We start from the raw sequence: 19,413 nt of genomic DNA, 5'->3' as shown, positions 1-19,413 counted from the left end.
CAGGAACAAAATAATAGGACTACTGTCGTTTGCAGTGTTAAATTGCTTCAATTCATTCCAATAAAAAATGAATACCTCTCCGGCGGCGTCGATCGAAAGTGATTTGACTGTGCGGGTTTGTCTCATGTTAGTACCACTCTGACGGCTTTCATTTACGATGATCATACCGATTCTTTTTTGTTATTGACAACTATATCGAACTGACACTACACATCATCACTACACGTGATGCTGCATCTGCATTGCAACTCATCTGTGATGCCAGAGGGCTGTTAGCCATGACCGCGCACAAAACAGCTCTCTTACTCTGCTTAATTCTAAGGATTTATCTGGCAGACGTTGACATTTTTTTTTTTTTTTTTTTTTTTTTGTCTTCATCGACTTCTTCGAAGATTGGTCATGTTTAATTCGAGGTGAGAGTTGTACTGCGTCGCCGCTGTAAAACCATCATGAACTCGCACTGGATTATCGGCGAGTTGCTGTCATGAGCTGTGGCTCTTACATGGGAGGCAATCAAAAAAAAAGAAAACATAACAACGCCACGCTTCAGTGCATGACTTCATTCCTATCCACTTTAAGCATCTGTTCTTTTGCTATGTTGTTGAATGCCAATAAAAGAATTCACAGGTGGTCTAAAGGGGATCCAAATATTTTATAATCCATCATCATCCAAAAAACGCACTAAATAAATGAACCTTTCCAAGGAATGCGTTGGCCACCTTTTTTGAATTATGGTTGTAGGTTGTTATGGTGTATAACTGCACCTCAACATAGAGAGATCTGTTTTTCCTATTTTGTTTACCTCATCCCTCAACGAGTGAGGAAAACACACACACACGCACACACACACACACGCACATTGTGGAGCTTCATTAAGAGAAAGATTTCTCCAGACAACGTCACCTTCACACAGACGTGTTTGCGGCACGGCCATCTGCGCCGAGACTCAACCAAAGTGATGTCATTTCAAGTTTGTGAGGCAAACAAAATGCAAATTCTCCGTATAGAGCAGCGGGTCATAAAATGATAGAAACTGAAAAGCGTGGCGCAAGTGTGTGAAAATGTGCCGTAACAACGCCGATATTTGTCATTCCTCGAGAGCATCAGGCAGCTGTTTAGGAGGGAAATGGCATTTGGGCAATTTACTGGGCCAGCTGTGCAGTTCGTGCCCAAAGTCCCTCGGGCCTCTGCTATGCATAACCTGAAAAATAGATCAAGCGTGTGCAAAAAAAAAAAAAAAAAGCCTTATTTCTCTCACAAATGCGTCGTCATCACCTCACCATAACACAAACGCTTTATCGGAATACTTATTTGGGATGCCCATTAAGGTGTAGGGATTTGAGACTGAATGGAATGATCTTTGTTATCGTCGTACAAATGTTATTTTATTTTTAAAAAAAATCGTACTTCGGTTATGATTCTTGTACTGAGACAACCCCTGAAAGTTTGCTGGACATTTCTTATGTTGAATCTCGGATGATCAGTCACAACAATCCTGCAATCCCACTTCTGACACCAATTGTTTTTGGGCAAATCTTTTTTCAGACACAATAAGTAAGGAAGCAATCTTGTCTTTGTGGGTTTGGGGAAAGGGGGCAATTTGTAACGAGTTGTTACCCTTTACCGAACCCCTGCCAAAACATCACAACCCAGAAGTGAGAGCGACAGAGAGAAGAAGAGAAAAAGAAGAAACACACCCCCAGCATTCCCACAGCATTCGCAAGCAATTATCTCCGTCCAGCTGCACTCAAACTTCTCTTGATGGGTAATGAGTACATGCGGAGGATGAGAAAGGAAGAGAAAAGCAGGGAGTAGTCAAAACATGGCTGCTACACACATACTGTGCTGACTCAAAGCTATGGAACAATAAAACCTGCCTATATAGAACTCATATTTGGTATGTTCATTCATTCATCATCCAGCTATCTTCGGGCGAGAGGCGGGGTACACCCCGAACCGGTCGCCAGCCAATCGCAGTATTTGGCATATATGAAACAAATCATATCGAGCAAGACGGCCAAAGTAATGGAACATTTTACAAACTGACTGAGTGTGTAACAGATAATAAATTCAATAAAACAATCGAAACAATAATAATAATAGTGAAAAAAAATCCCAACCCTAACTGATAACCCCCCTCACCCTAACCCAAAAACTCCATGCATTTTTCAGATTTAACCCTAAAATCAACCCTAACCCTAACAAAACCCTGAATCAAAATCTTGCGTGAACCCAACCAAAACCCGAATCCTAAACCAAAAAAAATGATCTTCACCCAACCCCTCACCCTAACCCAAAAACCCTAAAATCAACCCTAATCCTCACCCCAACACAAACTCGGACCCCAAATCAAATCAAGCATTAACCCAACCCAAACCCTAATCCTAAACCAAAAAATAATCACCCGATCCCCAGCACCTTAACCCCTCACCCTAAAAGCAACGCTAATCCTAACGCTAACTCAAACCCGAAATCAAAATCTAGAATTAAGCCGACCAAAACCCTAATCCTAACCCCCCAAAAAAGAATATTTACCCAATCCCCCAAACACTTAACCCCCTTACCCTAACCCCAGAACAGCATTTTTCAAATGTAACCCTAAAACCAATCCTAGTCCTAACCCTAACATGAACTCAGACCCTAAAGCAAAATCTCACACGAACCCAACCAAAACCCTAGTCCGAACCCCAAAATGAATCTTCACCCGTTCGCCGACACAAATACAAACCTGACCCAACCCCTTCCAATACCCCTTAACCAACTCTTAACCACAACTCTGTTTCTAACCTCTGTCCCTTCATGTTTGCCCTGACCCAAACCCAAACCGTAAATCAAAAACCCAAACCAAAGCCGAACACTAACCCTTATCTAATCCCAATCGTAACCGTACCCCCTACCAAAAACCTAACCCCAACCAAACTGTAACCGCCCTAACTCTCAGTCCCCTCTAACCCAAAAACCGAATCCTGGTGTCATCGAGAAAAATCCTTCACTTGTCGCCCGTCATGCTGCGGCTTGAGTGTATAAGTCGCTAAAGGATTTAGTATGCTTAAATATGATAACGTGTCATTTTTCTGTCAGGGAGGGCGGCTGTTTGTTGCGCTCTGGCCGACCAAAAAAAAAAAGCCGACGGAGGCTCAAGTAGCACGTCGCCGCTCGCGAGGCTTTCCTCAGCGGAGCAAGGCAGCACCCTGACAGCTCGGATCCCGGATTTTGGTCTTGACAGCCTGCGGCAGTGATGCTCAATATGATATGCAAAAAAAAAAAAAAAAGGAGCAAGATAAGGAAACGTAAATTTCATAGTTTTCATAATGATATCTTTCAATTTCTCACCCTCCTCTAATAAAAACCTGGTTGCATTTGACAGCTCCGAAGACCATTTGATACGCTAGCTAGTGCGTTAGGGCTCCACCCTTGCAATATGTTTCCTATCTTTATGAAATCAATAACATAAGACAATAAAAGCAAAAAAGCACATCCATCCACTGAGTCTCTCCCTGCAATTGAATTGATGCTTCTGAGAAGCCGGCTGTTATTTTTACTTGGATGGCGCACTTAACTGGTGATTTATCCGTGAAGCAGACTGAAGCGAAGCATTGTTGGTATTTGTTGAGGAAGGACACAATTGATTGATGATAGGGGATGTTTTAGGTCAGGGGTGTCAAACTCAAATTCACGGTGGGGCAAAATTCAAAACTGGGACACCGTCGCGGGACAAACTCAACATTTAACGCAAAATCACCGCCATGTGCATGTTTCCCTTTTCTACAGAAATGTAGCGTTAAAGTTGACCGTACGACAACAAACTTAAAAGTTTTGCTTCAACACCGAATCTGGAATAAACTAACTTTAATATCATAAACACGAGAAATCCAATTTGCGATAAAAGACATCAGTGGTATTTGTTTGTTGTTTTGTATTTCAATAAATAACATGAATTCTTCTGCCTCTCCATCGTCTATTTATCTTTCTCCGACTCCCTTTCTTTTTGATGTAAATCTTTTTTTTTCAAAGGCCAACAACAAAACAACCCCCCAAAAACAAGAATGTCCTTCAATAAAAATCCAAAGTTCAAACGATTAACAGTCCCTGCCGAGGCGTTGATAAAGGACATTTAAAAAACAAAACAAAAAAAAACAATTCAATGATGTTTTATTGTTTGTTGGAGCCACGTCGCTCCGAACCGTTTTCCATCTTTCCTTTGGCCATTTTTGGGAAGGGGAAGTGTAAATTTGCTCGCGGAACCTCGGTCTAGACTGATGGGCCAACACACGAGCAAAGCATTCTGGGATTTGAAATATTAGTAACGCATGTGCTACATACTGGCGGCCCAGCTCTAATACACATTTGATATGGTCTTGCGGGCCAAATAGAATGACATCCTGGGCCAAATTTGGCCCCCGGGCCTGAGTTTGACATGTATGTTTTAGATCATTTCATAAAGTGTTTTTGATTTATGGGTGAAAATGATCAAGCGGCACAAGAATTTCCCTCCCAATGATGAGTGTGCTTACCAAAAGGGAGCAGACCAACAACTGTGGCGTGAAAATATGCTGAAATTGAGTGGAGAAAAATTGCACGTTGCTATTCAGTTGTGAAGTAATAAATCCAGTCATAAATAAGTCATGCGCGTGGTGTTGTAAAGGAGTTATTTACAGAATGTAGTGTCACGATCGTATGAAAAGTTTACTGGACAATTAACAGGACAGATTTCTCTCCTTTTAATCATTGTAAATTATGACTACTTTACGGCACTCTTTTTTATCTTTGCACCACACATTCCATAAAACGCGGACGAAGAAGAGCCTGCTTTGTTCATAAATTATCAGTGAATTGTGCATGGCTTTTATCAATTTTAACAGCAGAATACTGCGGAAGGGTAGCCATGGTAGTAAAACGCACACTAAAAGACATTTTAACTACAAAGATTTAAGACCAGTGGCTTTTTAGTACTGCATCCAATTGAAAGGAATTACAACAACAACAACAACAACAACAAAAAACATCCACAGCAGCATCCACTCTCTGTTAAAATCATTTATGGACAAGCAGTTGCAATTTTTCTAATGACCGCACGGTGTCAGCGTTTCATACTTACGCAAAGGAAAATGCTTGCAGGATTTGACATTAGGGGTCCTTCACGTTATTTTCTTTCATCTGTTAGCCAAAGATAATATATATAAATATATCCATCCATCCATTTTCTTTGCCGCTTATCCTCACGCGGGTCGCGGGCTGCCGGAGCCTATCCCAGCTATCTTCGGGCCCGAACCGGTCGCCAGCCAATCGCAGGGCACATGGAAACAAACGACCATCCGCGCTCACATTCACACCTACGGGCAATTTAGAGTTGTCAATTAACCTAGCACGCATGTTTTTGGGAGGTGGGAGGAAACCGGAGTGCCCGGAGAAAAGCCACGCAGGCACGGGGAGAACATGCAAACTCCACACAGGCGAGGCCGGGATTTGAACCCCGGTCCCCAAAACTGTGAGGCAGATGTGCTAACCACTGTCACCATGCCGCTATATATATATATATAATGCACACACACACACACACACATTTACATATATTTTACAGTGTCCTTGTCCTTGTCATGTGGGCTGTGTGATAGGAAAGGATTTGGTCGGAGATTAGTCATATTTTCGACCTTGGAATGACAATTGCGCAATCATCTTCTTTTCATAATCATTTTCAACAGCTACAGTAAACCCGTGCACGGAAATAGGAGACATTCAAGTTGAAACAAACAGACCGAAAAAATGTCATCACAGAAAAGAGTCTTGTTAAAACAACAATGACAATGAATGAATACAAAAATTGCCAAGTGTGTGAACTCAGGCAACAAAATGGTTAAGAACTGAGACCTTCTTTCTCAGCTTGCAGACGCTGTGGGCGTGTTGCTGAATGCTCTGAAAACCCCGCCTCCTCAGAACTTTGAGCTGTCAATCAAATTTGTGCCTTCTCTCACGGCTCCCAAGTGGGGAGAGGAGAATTCCCAGTGATGGACATACCACACGTCTTCTGAGTCGCCATAATGACCAGCAGCCGCGCCGCCGGGACAATTTTCCATCGTTTGAAATTCAGCGGGACGACGCGCTTCTGCGGCCGCCAGGGGTCACCGTAAGCGGCCGCAGCCGCGCCACGTGCACAGGGCCCCCTGCGTGAACCTTTTTCCCTCCTCCCCCTCCTCCTCGCCCCGCGACGTACGACCGGCAACTGCGAGGCTGACGGCCCTGACGCTGTTGTGCCGGGCCTCCTGCGGGTACTATGACCGCAAGGGGCCACGGATCCCGTCGGGGTCGCCGCACAGTAGCCTAAATAACACCAAACACATTACGCTTCAGTGAAGATGTTTTTTTCCCCCGAGTTGTAGGCATAGTTCGATGGCCAATTGCATGCTATACTGGTAGTAATGGGTTTCGGTTAAAAGGAATGAGGAAGTGGCAATTCTGCCGAATGGCCACTGCATGGGATAAGGGCGCTTGGCGATTATATAGGAGGGGAGGGGCTCATGCTGGAAAGTATCCGCCCCAACCCGCCCCCCTTGTCACGGGGCTCATTTGTAGCCCCGCCCCCTCAAAATCAAGCCCAGATTAGGACATTTTTTTTTTTTTTTTTTTTTTAAATGATCTATCTCTACAATTCAGTACAAAACTGTTCTCAGCCTTGAACATTTTCAGCACGTACCTTCAAACATATTCGATGCATTTCGGAAAAAAATCAACAAACAACAAGGTGAAATTCAACCTTAAGTGGTTCCATTGTAACTCGGTGTCCCAAACGTGGGCGTCGATAATTCCTCACTTCACTACTTTGGTTGTTAATCTCATCTAAGTGTGTGAAAGTCTCAAAGAGCAGAGACGTGTGAGTGTTTGACGTTTTTAATGTCAAATTCAAACTTTTACAGGATTTGTCTTCATACCAAACTGTGTGCCGACAGGTCCTTTTCATCCTCGCCAGAGCAAACGCAATTAGTTCTTATGTCATTAAGAGGAAGGGAACAGCAAAAAACAGTGAAACGCGCGTAGGAAAAGAAAACCTAGAGGAGAAAAATTATAAGAGCAAAAATTCTTCCTCCCGTTTATCTTTTTTTTTTTTTTGTTCATCGTAAGTGCAGATTTGAAGAGCTTAAGCATGCCATTGTCCTTAACGGGATCCACTTGTGTGTTCTACAGTGTAGTTTCATCTGTACATGGCTATAAGAGAAACAGCACAAGGGCGACGACAGACGTCCGCTGTCTGATCTGACAAAATGTCTCATTAGTCTGTCCCCCCGCTTGTTTTTGCAGTAGTGAAACATGTTTAAACGTGCAGTATATTATCAAAAAAAGATACACACCCAAACGGAATCATTTACAGTAAGCTCTCTTGAAAGGTGCAATAATGAAACTGCCTTAAAAGAGCAGAGTCCATCATCACCTTTTCCGTCACGAGATCATTCCTGGGCCCATGTCAGAAGATTGATTGAGCCTCAGTCCGTCAGGGCAAAAGCTCAGAAGATTTGGAGATAAAGATGACTCCGGGAAGGAAACTGGAGCTCGGGGGTGGTCCGTCACATATTTGTCAAGGTGAAGGTATGTACATATATACAAAGTGTCAACTTTGATGTTATCATTGTATTTCCTGCTGTTCATCCTCTGTTGGAATCTCATCTAAACTGCGGCACAACCTTGGAAAAGCCCACGTTTCCAGAACAACGAGGAGACCCGACAATTTCCGCTTACGTTCGCGTATCGAGACGCTCGTAACAAGATATGCGGAGATCGAGGGAGGAGAAGAGCCAGAAAAGGAACTCATTAAGACCGGAGGGACGTGTGAACCCTATTATCCCGACCCGCACGCTGATGACGGCAATTAAGATGCGCTGGCCTCGATCCACAGCCGCTCCTGCGTGGCAAGGACGAGCCAGTTCATGCGCAGGAAAGCGGGCACGCTCCGGTCGGCACCATTCGGTTTAAAAAAAAAAAAAAAAAAAAAAAAAAAGGGTGCCTGGATTCCAGGTGGTTTTTGTGCACCCGCCATTTCAAGATGTCACCAGTCTTCCTGCCAACATTTCCCCATAAGCACACAGTTAAAATACAGATGTATCCATGTTATCCCAAAAAAGGCTTGTGGTTTTCTACCGCCCCCCCCCCCCCATTTTTTAAAGAGCAAAGAAGTGGTTAGCATTATCTTTCATGCAGAGTCAGCTTTTATTCGGAGTCCTTTTCCCCTCCGAGACCGACTTACACTATGCTGAATATGTCTTATCTGCACGTTGGCTAATGTGTTACATACAGCAGATGGAAATCCCTTGAATGGCGCTGGATGAGCTTGAAATACATTTGATGTTTTTGAAATATTGGCTGGAGGGCTGAACGGGCGTTAAGTGTTCCACTTAACGAACGGGCGTCCTCCGAATGCGTTCCCGCATGAAAGCGAATGCCCATCGTCTTTATGTTACAACTTCACTGAAACGTGCGCAAATGTATTCCAGAACGCCGAAACGCTTTTGCGTGGCTTCGTCAAGCAGGCGTGTGTTGGCGTGCTCACGCACATGCGGGGTCGCGGGGTCATGTAGGTGAGTGTAGAATGCTGCTTTGTTCTACTTACTTTCTATACATACAGGCTGGATGCCAAGGCAATATGTTAAACACGCTGTGATACTATTGATGCCGTGTGTTCTGAGTGGTTACATTGTATCATTAAAAAACAAACAAAAAAAAAACAACGACACATTGTTGCACTCTGCTATTATAAATAAAGGCGAACCTGCATTAAGGATCATTAAGATCATCATTAATATTTCTGTACACTTATTCATGGGTCCAAAGTCCGACGTAATCGTACAGTTGGAGTCCGTTTTTATCCGTCAAGGTACAAGGTACGTCTCCAAGCTGTCAAAATGAAGTACTCCTCAAGGTATTTGAATGTACTCGTACCTTATAACGTACAACGCGTGATTAGGTCCACAGCAAAAAAAAACAAAAAACAAAAAAAAAACAGAGGCTCAAGAAGAATAAAGTCACATTATTACAGGAATAACATGTTGTAATATTACTGGAAAACATCCATTTTTATTGGAATAAAGCGATAATGTTACAAAAAAGTCTTCATTTTCTCGGACGATGCAGTTTAATGTGACTGCCTGTTCCTGAGAAACAAATCACTTCATTGCTTGAGCTTGTACAATCTTTAACCTCTTTTGTTTAGCTATATTTATTCGATGAAATTATCTGACAAATATACAAAGAGACGGCGGATGTTGCATGTACAAATTTCCGCATTAAAATGACAAATTCACTTTTGCCTTTTCTGTTTTTTTTTCAGAACCTTTTTTCAACTTTATTTTATTTAGAACTTTATAATATTATGACCTTATTCTCGTAGCTTTGCAATATTTTGGTACTTTTTTTTTTTTTTTAACCCTGTACGCTTGTTCTCCTACATTTTTAATATTACAACAGTTTTACTGTAACACGATGACTTTATTCTTGAAACATCACACGTCTCTGGTACTATGATGCTTTTATACTTCAACAACTTTTTTCTTCTCATTGTCTTATTTTTTTTTTCCTTTCCAGTGTGGCGCTAATAAACGTGGAAAAAGAAGAAGACCAAATGCCCCAGTTGATGTGTTTTCGTACTTATCGAATCTGACTGGACGAGACTGAATGTTTGACGGTTGAGTCTTAAAAGTTTGATTTTGTCCCGAAGCCTTTATGGCGTCGTGATTTACTCAGTCTCTCTCTCTCTCTCTCTCTCTCTCTCTCTCGGGTTGACGCTCTCTATTCTTCACACAGTTGCCTCAGTGGCAGAAGGTCAGGCATGCATCGGGTTCAGGTAAAAAAAAAAAAAAAAAAAAAGAGGAGATGAAGTGTTCCTCCCCCACATGGGCGTAATAGAATCTTTGCCTGCAGGCAATTTTCACTCGTTTTTTTTTTTTTTTTTTTTCTTGTTTTGTTTCTTTTTGAAAGGAAAGTACTCCTGGCAGGAGCTCTCAAAATAGTTGATCTATCACTGGCTGAAGTTTAAGTGGCTATAAATATTCGACTCCAGAAGTTTCAAATGCATGTACAACTTTCGGGAAACCAAGCAACGTTTTCCCATCCTACAAAGTCCTCGGGATGCGGCGGCGGCGGCGGCGGCCGGCCGCTGGAGCGATGGCTGCGTGGGGGTAGGTCACAGGTAGACTTCACGGCGTGACAAGGTGAGGCAGGACGTGGTCTTGTAGTCCGCTCCAGTCCGGGTCAGCGGGATGACCTCCGCCGGGTTCTGGCCTGCTTCTCCTCCTTCCTCATCTTGACGGCGCCTCCCGAAGCCAGCGCTGCTGAAGGTGTCGTACGACGCCGAGGTCATCTTGCGGTTGAGAAGGTTCCGATTGTGGTCGCCCACGTTCTTGTTGGCTCTTCCCAGGGTGCCCAGAGCATCGCCGTTGACTAGCGGTAACCTCTGACCTTCTCCCGCCGTGACCGCCCCCGGTTCCGAGCTCCCGGTGCTGCCGGCGCTCTCGCTGTCGCTCGCGTGGTCGTTTCTGCGCAGATTGTTGTTGTCGTCACCGGGGGCGAAGGTGGAGAGGCGCGGGGGGTCGCTGCTGTGGTGTTGGCGCTGGCGAGGGGACGGGTGAACGGGCATCCAGCAAGTGTCCGAGTGGCCGAACTCATCACACTCCCGTGTACACTTTCCGGTTAGCGCCACATCTGGCAGCTGCCTGGCATCTGAACGCACAAGAAAAAGCAACTCAGAACCACAAAAAAAACCCCAAAAAAAACACACAGGTGCAGTGGTCTCTTGACTTACAAGTGCCCCAATTTATTTTTTGCTTTGTGCTGTCGGAAAAAAATCAATTACAAAGGAGCTATATACATGAATAGTATTTTTTTGTTAAAAAAAAAACTCCTTTTCAGCCACTAATCGGAGGAGATGACACAACGCTGATTATGCCCATCAGCTCCTCTAACATCTTACTGTATTTTTCAGTATGTGATTTTTTAAATATTTAGCGAACGCCCGATTCATTTTCCGTGCCGGCCCACTTGGTGGCGCTGCGAAAATGAAGACAAAAAGAGGAACAGAAAAGCAAGAAAGTAGAAAAAAGAACAAAGTGAAACCGTCGGGTTCAGCGTTATAGCTCGAAAGGTTCAAGGTCGGCTGGAAACCAAAGCCATTGCTGAGACAGAGGAGCGTTATTAAAAACTAGGATGACAAATTTGAATTGAAAGACATGCAAGGAATAGATTAGTTTACACGTCTGCCCTTTAATATCCCGTGAGTGCTAGTTCAAAGGTTAGCCACGCCCCCTCACACCTCATGACAAAGGTTAGCGTTATTATCTCTGGAAAGCACTCATGTTTGGATCAATGCTGAGCTCGTGTTCAATGAAATCAGGAATAATAATTTTCTTGCTCATCGCGTTACAGCCACAGTTGGATTTAAAACCTTTTGAGTTTGTTTTGAAATTTGTTGTCAGCGTGCGGAATTATAGAAATGATAGTTTTGTCTTTTAACCCTGAGACGCAGACAAAGTGGAACTATAAATTGGGGGACAAAATTATTTCTGTATACAGTTTGTGTCAATTAGCCAGTAAGGAAAATGACTTATTCAGTTGGCTAACATTTGAGTTAAAGTGAATGTTTTTGTTGTTGTTGTTGAATGGCCATTTAGCTGGACATGTTACCAGTGGCGAAGTTGTATTAGAAATATTGATGTAAAATTGTTTCCAGATCGCACAATTTTGAGGAAATAATTGTTATATTTATTCCCATTTTTTGAGGCAAGTTCATCATTATCAAGGAAGTCCTTCACTCCAGTAGTTGGCGCTACACTTCTGACACATCCGCGAATCATCACGTGCGCCAGAAAGAAAGAAAAGTCTTTGCTCACAATGACATGCTATTGTGTTAATAGAAAATGTATGTATCAAAAGTACATATATATATATATATATATATATATATATATATATATATATATATTTATAATATTGCAATGTTTTCATCTGAAAGGTCCCCATTCACCAAATAAAAATTGCTTTTATCTAAAGTCTCTTTTTCTTTAACCAGTGTACAAAGTGCAACGTGCTCTACGATTAATACTGTGAGCTGAGCACTCCAGTCGTTCACATTCTGGGTCACATTTACTCACAAAAATGTTTTAGGTAATAATTTGGAAATGAAATGAAATGTTATTTTCGTAGGCTATCATTTTTGTCAAAGTGCTTCTCGGTCGACCTTAAAACAAGGATTACAACTTCTCCATGCTAAAGCCACCTTTTCATCTGACTGTTGGGCGAAAAGTTATTCAACTTCCCCTGCCTGTAGAGAAAAAAAAAAAAAAAATCCCCCACAATTCTCCAGTCTGTCTGAGAGCAGAATTAAACCGCATGCACTGTCCCAAAAGGATCTACGGTCACAGTGACCTTCATGCATTACCAAAGTTCTTGCAGCTCTGTCATGACCATACGCTGTGAGGGGAAAGATGACAATTACGTTTTGTGTCTCTGTGACCTTGGCAGTGATTGAAAAAATGAACTAGCGTTTTCTGGTACATTAAAAGGTTTTTTTTGTCATACTGAGTGACACAAAAAAGCTCGAGTTTATAAAGAAAAAAAAAACAATAAAAAATGAAGTAACACACGAGTGTTAAGGCTTCTTTATACTCGTGTGGACGGCGACCGCGCTGATGTCGCTGCGGCTATCCCGCACGCAGTTTGCCTTTATACTCGAGCGCAACCCACACGCGCAGTTGTGCAAGTGTGCTGCAGTTCTCCTCCAAATCGGGGGTGTCGCTACGGCTGCTATTTGCTCGGACGCCGCAGGGTGCAGTTTCCTCTGCGTTTTGTGGCCATTTCCGGTAGCCGCTTTTCCTTTCCTTTCCGGAACAAGGAACGAAGCAACAACAATGGCGACCGTGGAACACCGTCTGCTAGAACAAATGGGTGGGGGTGGGAATTTAATGGCGCGCAGTTGTGAGAACAATGTTTTGGGGGCGAATTGAGAGTCACTATCGTGAGCCGCGAAGTTCGTACACTTCCTCTATTGCACCTCCGTTAAAACTAGATGTCATCGAGAAGGGCCTGACAAAAACTGTAAGGTATACTGTACCAAAAAATAGCATGTTCCACAGAAGTGTACACGATGTACAGTAGATGTAGATACGTGAACTGCCTTTCTACGCCATTTCCCCTTGATGGATTGTGCCACATCCAACATGGCTGCCACATAGGCACGTCTGTTGTCTTCATACTGGAAATGCGAGTCCCAGTCTCTGCCTATTGACTGCGCCACAGCGTCAGTAAACGACATCGGCCAATTCAGGAACTCACAGACGAACGGCGGTTTAAGTGACAATTTAACACGATTTTCACGGTACATTCGACATCCGTTAAATCGAGGTTCTGCTGCATTTGTGTGAGAGCTTCATATTCTTTCAATGGCACAACCGTTGATATCCCACCTATGCTGTATGCATAGTTCTCCTTGTGCGGACATCTTGGCTGGGCCATTGAAGAACAATGCATGATGAGTGGATGACACACACAAAATCTGTCAAATCGTGTAACAGATTTTGTGCGCGTTTGTGTGTGTGCGTGTGTGTCCGCTGACCATTCTCCACATGCTCCTCCTCCCCCACACTGCCCTCGGGTGTGGTGCGCTCATAACCCTCCTCGGGCAGCGGCAGGGCTCCCAACCGTGGCCCCGATGAACTCTTGCTGCTGGGGGTCTCCGAATCCTCCAGGCCGCTGTCATAGCAACCGGCGTCCTGGGCCTGGCTCACCACCGAGAAGGTCACCCGACGAAGGGTCCCCTGCGGGGCGAGCGCACACACAAAACACAAACAATATGGGATTAATCATCAGGGAGACTCCTAATCTGAGATTCTCAATCTGCGGATTAGGTACAGGCGGCGGCCTGCAAAGACATATTGAGATTATGGGATGGAGTTTATGCGCACGCCTGATACAATGCAGGATAATGTCATCTACCAATCACGGTGGCTTTTCAAACCTCTTTGCTAATCCTGTTTATATTAAAACTGTTGGGCAATGGCTGATGTTTACAAACGTTTATGGCCTGCCCTGAGACGCTTATTCATTATTTGGAATTTGACATTGCTGCAGCATATGGGGAAAGTGTAGGACTTTTAAAAAGAGTATTTTTTTTTTTTGTACCTTTTTTTTTACCTGACGCAATTGTAGGTACATCAGTTGAGCTGCATCAAAAATAGACCTTTAAAAACAATAACACTTGATAGAGCCTGCACAAAGGTTGAGCTGTTATGAAACCTTGAAGAAAAAAAAAAAAAAGATAGCGGAATATTACATATATGTTTGCTCTGCTTTATTTGTATTTTTTTTAAAGACCGCACTTACGAGAAGCAGTTTATTCAATTTGCTGCGTGCACTTTAACCAGAACGAGTAGTAGTAGCAGCAACGGACATCCAGGAGATGTAATAACATGAAGCTTTGTTTGACATAGTCCAAGAAATATTGATTTCGCAATGTTTATTATTGTGGTGAAAGTTTACAGAGGTGTACATCTGTATTGAATCATACTGAGAACAGTTTCTAATGTTTCAGATACTTTATTTAGTCAAACTGACCATTTTAATGATTTTTGGAACCAATATTCTATAAAGTTGTTGTATTGTAGATCTCATAAGATTGCATTGCTCCTAATGTTGAAGTGGTGAGTGTGTCTACATGGATTTGTATTATTATTATGGCGTAATTGTGCAGCTGTGACAATAGTGTGTACTCATAGGGCGCAAATGCCAGCGGATTCTGATTTCATGCAAGTGAAATTTGTCAGACTGGTCTGCGCCAAGATGGCCGTTCCGACGCAGCGAGGGTTCGTTCGTCCTTGGAGATGCGCCTGGTGGAGGACAATTTGGTGGCAGAAACTCGCTCAAGACCTACGCCTGCCACGTCTAAATACTGGCGCAAGACGGACTGCTGATCTAACACGATTTTGGTTGAATTTTGAGGGGCACAGGGAGACAGATACTGAGGTTCGTGGAGATACAGTATTGAAGTCGCTGGAGTTATCACCGGCTCATTCTGTATTTTAATAAGAGTTCCTCGGCGCCGAGGAAGCGAACATCACAGAGCGTAAATGACTCCTTGTGGCTCCGAGGGATCGCTCGGCACCCAGAAGCCAATTTCCACAACGCACAGCTCGTAGCTCTTCTCAAGCCCGTTCACCTCAACATTACAACCCTTTGGCTTTCCGTCAGCTTTGAAACGTGCTGTGTGTGGGGGAGGAAGAAAAGGGAACGAGCAGGAACAACAATAGAAAAAAACTCAGATTAGGGCGGGAGAAACCTCGACTCGACGCAATGTCGCCACGGGATAAACTGGAGGGACGCGTGATGGACGGCTGGGATAAAAAAGCCTTTTTCTTTTCTTCCAGACACAGAGGGAACATTTGAACATCTCACCTAATAAACATTAAAGTGGAGAAGACAGCAAAATGAATGAAGCAGACGGTCCCAATCTTGGTTTGAGATGAGAAAGAGAGAAAAGATGTTTCATCGCGGCTTCATCTGGGAGATACTAAATGGACAAGTTTTGGAATAAACTCCGAATTAATTAATCAATCTGGGGTTACATTTTGTTAAAATAATATATTAGCTATATATTTTGGACAAGTCTATAGTTTAGGGGTCATCACATTTAGGGATCAAACCCTTTTGGGACAAACAAGACCAGATATCGTGAGCCTGCAGGTCCTCCATGACCTCACAAATGAATGGACAGACAATTACAAATACTTTTGCAACTGGGGACTTTGCTTATTTGAGAGCAACAAGAAGAAGAAGAAGACTGGTCGATGTGAAGCCAAATGTGATTATTTTTGGTCCAAGTTGAGTGGTTTGAGACAACAGGTTTGTTTTGCTGAATTGTTGACATCTCTAATAATTGATCCGGAGCTGCCGTCAAACTGTTTTTTTTTTTTTCCTCTCACAGATAAATGAAAACTCGGGACCCCGATGCCCTTTTACTGTGTACACAAGTCAGACTTCGGATGCCTTCTCTGAAGAACCATCCAAGTTTAGACTGAAGAGTGTGTAGCTATGGCAACTGAGAACCGATTAATTTCCTCAGTCCTATTACCTTCTCCACTCCTATCTTAAAGCAAATACATTAGATTAAAAAAAAAATAATAACTGTTTGTTACTGAACATCTGGTTATGGTCGTAGGTGGAATGAAATCTGAAAAAAATTGGGAAGAAATAGTTTCAAGAATATTACAGATTGAAAATAAAACTGAAGGGCAGCTTGAGCCAAGGAGGAGGCCCTCACGCTGACATTTTCTTTGGCTGTTAGAGAACTGCCTCTTGAGCGTTAAGAAAGTAGAAACTATCAAATGAAGCGCACATGTGGTTGTAAAATATGGAATGAACTAGAATTTGCGGCAAAAATCTATCCATCCATCCATCCATTTACTCGAGCACTTACCCTTCAGGTGACAGTTGAGCTTTGACCCATCGTTGCTGACTTTGTGCGATTTACGCTCACATTCACACCAGGGACTATTTTGAGTCTTCAATGACTACAATATGCATGTTTTTGGAATCTGGGAGGAAGCCACATACGAACTCCGTATTGGAAGGCTGGATTCGAACCTCCAGCCTCAGAACTGTGAGGTGGACACGCTAACCACGAGGCCCCCATGCCGCCCTTAAGAGACGCTTGACGTCATGTGCAAATCTCCCAAAATCTTTTGTTTTGCTTTTTTTTTTGCTCATTGTGGGAATGAAAAACGATCATATTGCGACACGGGAAAGCGGTACACACAAAACAACTACGACAACAATAAGAAAAAAAAGAAGAAACACGTTTTGCCTTTATGTGGAGACTCACCTCCCAAGTACAAGCGATAGTCCTCCATTAAGCACGTTTTTTATGAGGTCCATCACTCGTTATCCAAGTTAAGGGTGACACCTTTGATTGTTCCTACTGATTTACGGAGGCCAGGTTATTATTACACTTGAATGAGTTATGAATATTCAAATGTTACACAAAACACCGCCTCCACTGTAGTGGTAAAGATTATGACATGACCTCCACCATGCTTCACAGATGAGCTTGTGTGTTTTGGATCATAAGCAGATCCTTTCTTTCTCCATACTTTGGCCTTTCCATCACTTTGGAAAGGCCAACGTATGGTTAATCTTGGTCTCATCAGTCCAGAAAACTTTGTTCCAAAACCTTTGTGGCTCATCTGCGTACTTCTCCGCAAAATCCAATCTGGCCTTCTGATTCTTTTTTCTGATGAGTGGTTTGCATCTTGTGGTATGGCCTGTATATTTCTTCTCTCAAAGTCTTTTTCAAACAGTGGATTGTGATAGCTTCACCCCTGCCATGTGGAGGTTGGCAGTGATGTCACTGAGTGTTGTCTTTGGATTTTTCTTCACAGCTCTCACAATATTTCTGCTGTCGATACCCTTGGCCAACTTGTTCAATGTCTGTTGCTCAGTACACCGGTAGTGTCTTTCTTTTCAGGACATTCCAAATTGTTGTGTTGGCTGCACCCAATGTTTGCGCAATAGCTCTGATCGATTTTCCCTATTCTCTCAGCTTCAAAATGGTTTGCTTTTCTCTCATTAGACAGCTCTCTGGTCTTCATGTTTGCGTAACAGCAAATGCACTTTTCACAGGTGAAACCCAACGCCAAAAACAAGCACTATCCAATGTTTAAGCAGTCAATCTGAAAGGCAACACCTGAGCAACTCGAAACACCCATCATTCACATGTTTTAATACTTGTGCTCACTTGAAAAGTGGGTGGCTTCAAACAAAAGTGCTCTGTCCTGAGTTGTTGAACACATCGAGATGTAAATACCATGAAATAAAAGCTGGAATTCTGAACTCTGGTTTGTCTCCAAGTCGTCTACTGATCTGAAACCCAAATGTCTTCAGGATACAACAAAATCAAAGGAATTGACCTTGCCGTTCCAATACCTTTGGAGGAGACTGTGTATATTTTTGATGATTAGTGATCTCCAGGCGGCCAAAGTACGGGTGCGTGTGTCTGTTCCGCTACAGGATTCATCAGCGCAGCCGTAATTCAATCTAATTCAATTTCCCTCTGGTTCCCTTTCTGGTCCGAGGTGCCCTTTTTCATTTTTTTCACCCTGCTAATTTTATTTCCCAGCCATCTTAGCCCCCCAAAGAAACTCCTCCCCCACACAGCCATCCTTCTGAATGCAGTCAACTCTGCTTCTCACAACAGTATCTCTCCCGCCTCTCTTTGGACCGGCTTCTTTCTAGCCACACTTCATCTACTTCTTCTCTATACTAGTCAGCTTTATGACGTGCCGATCAATAATGTGTCGTTGACCTCGTTATGAGTCCCTCTCCTCTTCCCTACGGCAGGTTTTATTGACCCATAACTCCTTCACTCTTGCTGCCTCGCTTGCTCTCATCCTTGGAAGAAAAGAAAAAAACCTACATGGGTCTTCAACAAAAATTTGAGTCATTAAATTCAATTAGTGTCCAGACTGAATGTGTTATGACCGTCAAGCTTTTGCTTCTCATCAAGTCCCACCTGCTACATTTTTTTAAATTTAAATTTAAACATCGTCAATAATGTCATGCCAAAGTCTTTTTAAAGCTATTCCTTTGACTTTGCTCATTAAAATACGGTTTCATCGTTACTAAAGAGGTGATGTTTCCATTGCAGTCTGTCAGAATTATTCTAGCAAATTTCCTCCAAAACCTTGTGAAGGGGTGGGTGCAATGAACAACCCATTATATTGAGGGTGGAGCTTTTTGGGCACTATCAGCCGTTATTTGCTGAAAAACTCCCCTTTTTGCTGTTTTTGCGCTCAGGCTAACGCCAGGTCTAATGTAAAATATTGATTTGGCGCCATGCTGTGGAATATTGGCGCTAAAGGACTAAGTTGAAGTGAGGACAGGAGCTTCATTTAGTTAGGCCGCAGCATTATCTCATTGAAACAAGTGCTTTGTTGCCACCTTGTGGCACACATAGGCAATTACAAACCTTTGGGTATGCATCAATCACAGATTTTTGCTCTTCACAGCAGTGCTTGTGTTTGTGCTTGGCTTAATATGTTGCAGGACTTTGGCCTTGGACTTTGCACTATTATACTCTCTATTTTGTCTGTTTATGACGGATGCTTTTCACTTTGTTCAGCAGATTTATTTTCTGTTGCTCGGAGTGCTATTGTAGCTGCTCCTCAGTGTTACTCGTGTCTGCATTATGCATAAGACCGCACGCGTGCACACACGCTGACGAATGGTGGAAAAGGTGCAGTGTTGCCTATGAATTCACGCCTGATGGAATATTAATTGAGTTTGACAGAGGACATAAAAAAAAAAAAAAAAAAAAAAAGAAAACCTTCCCGTTCATCTGACGCAGGCCATTAGAGTTCAATAGTGACACGGGAGCTTCACTCCACTCCA

The 19,413-nt window shown here is 43.0% G+C and overlaps 1 protein-coding gene across 2 annotated transcripts in view; it reads right to left on the bottom strand.

The window, feature by feature from the left end:
* Window positions 1-9,884: 9,884 nt before the first annotated feature.
* Window positions 9,885-19,413, bottom strand: part of pcdh7a (protocadherin 7a) — a 48,054-nt gene continuing 38,525 nt past the window's right edge. For both annotated transcript variants that reach the window (XM_061680551.1, XM_061680553.1), the window contains 2 exons: window positions 13,589-13,790; window positions 9,885-10,701 (listed from right to left, as the gene is read on the bottom strand). In XM_061680551.1, the coding sequence (XP_061536535.1) occupies window positions 10,166-10,701; window positions 13,589-13,790 (738 nt within the window). In that variant the 3' untranslated portion in view covers window positions 9,885-10,165. The remainder of the gene's footprint in view (window positions 10,702-13,588; window positions 13,791-19,413) is intronic.

This window comes from Phycodurus eques, chromosome 6 (genome assembly GCF_024500275.1).
Source record: "Phycodurus eques isolate BA_2022a chromosome 6, UOR_Pequ_1.1, whole genome shotgun sequence".
NCBI lineage: Eukaryota > Metazoa > Chordata > Actinopteri > Syngnathiformes > Syngnathidae > Phycodurus > Phycodurus eques.
Note: the sequence above shows the minus strand (reverse complement) of the source record. Positions and strands in the feature narration are given on the sequence as shown.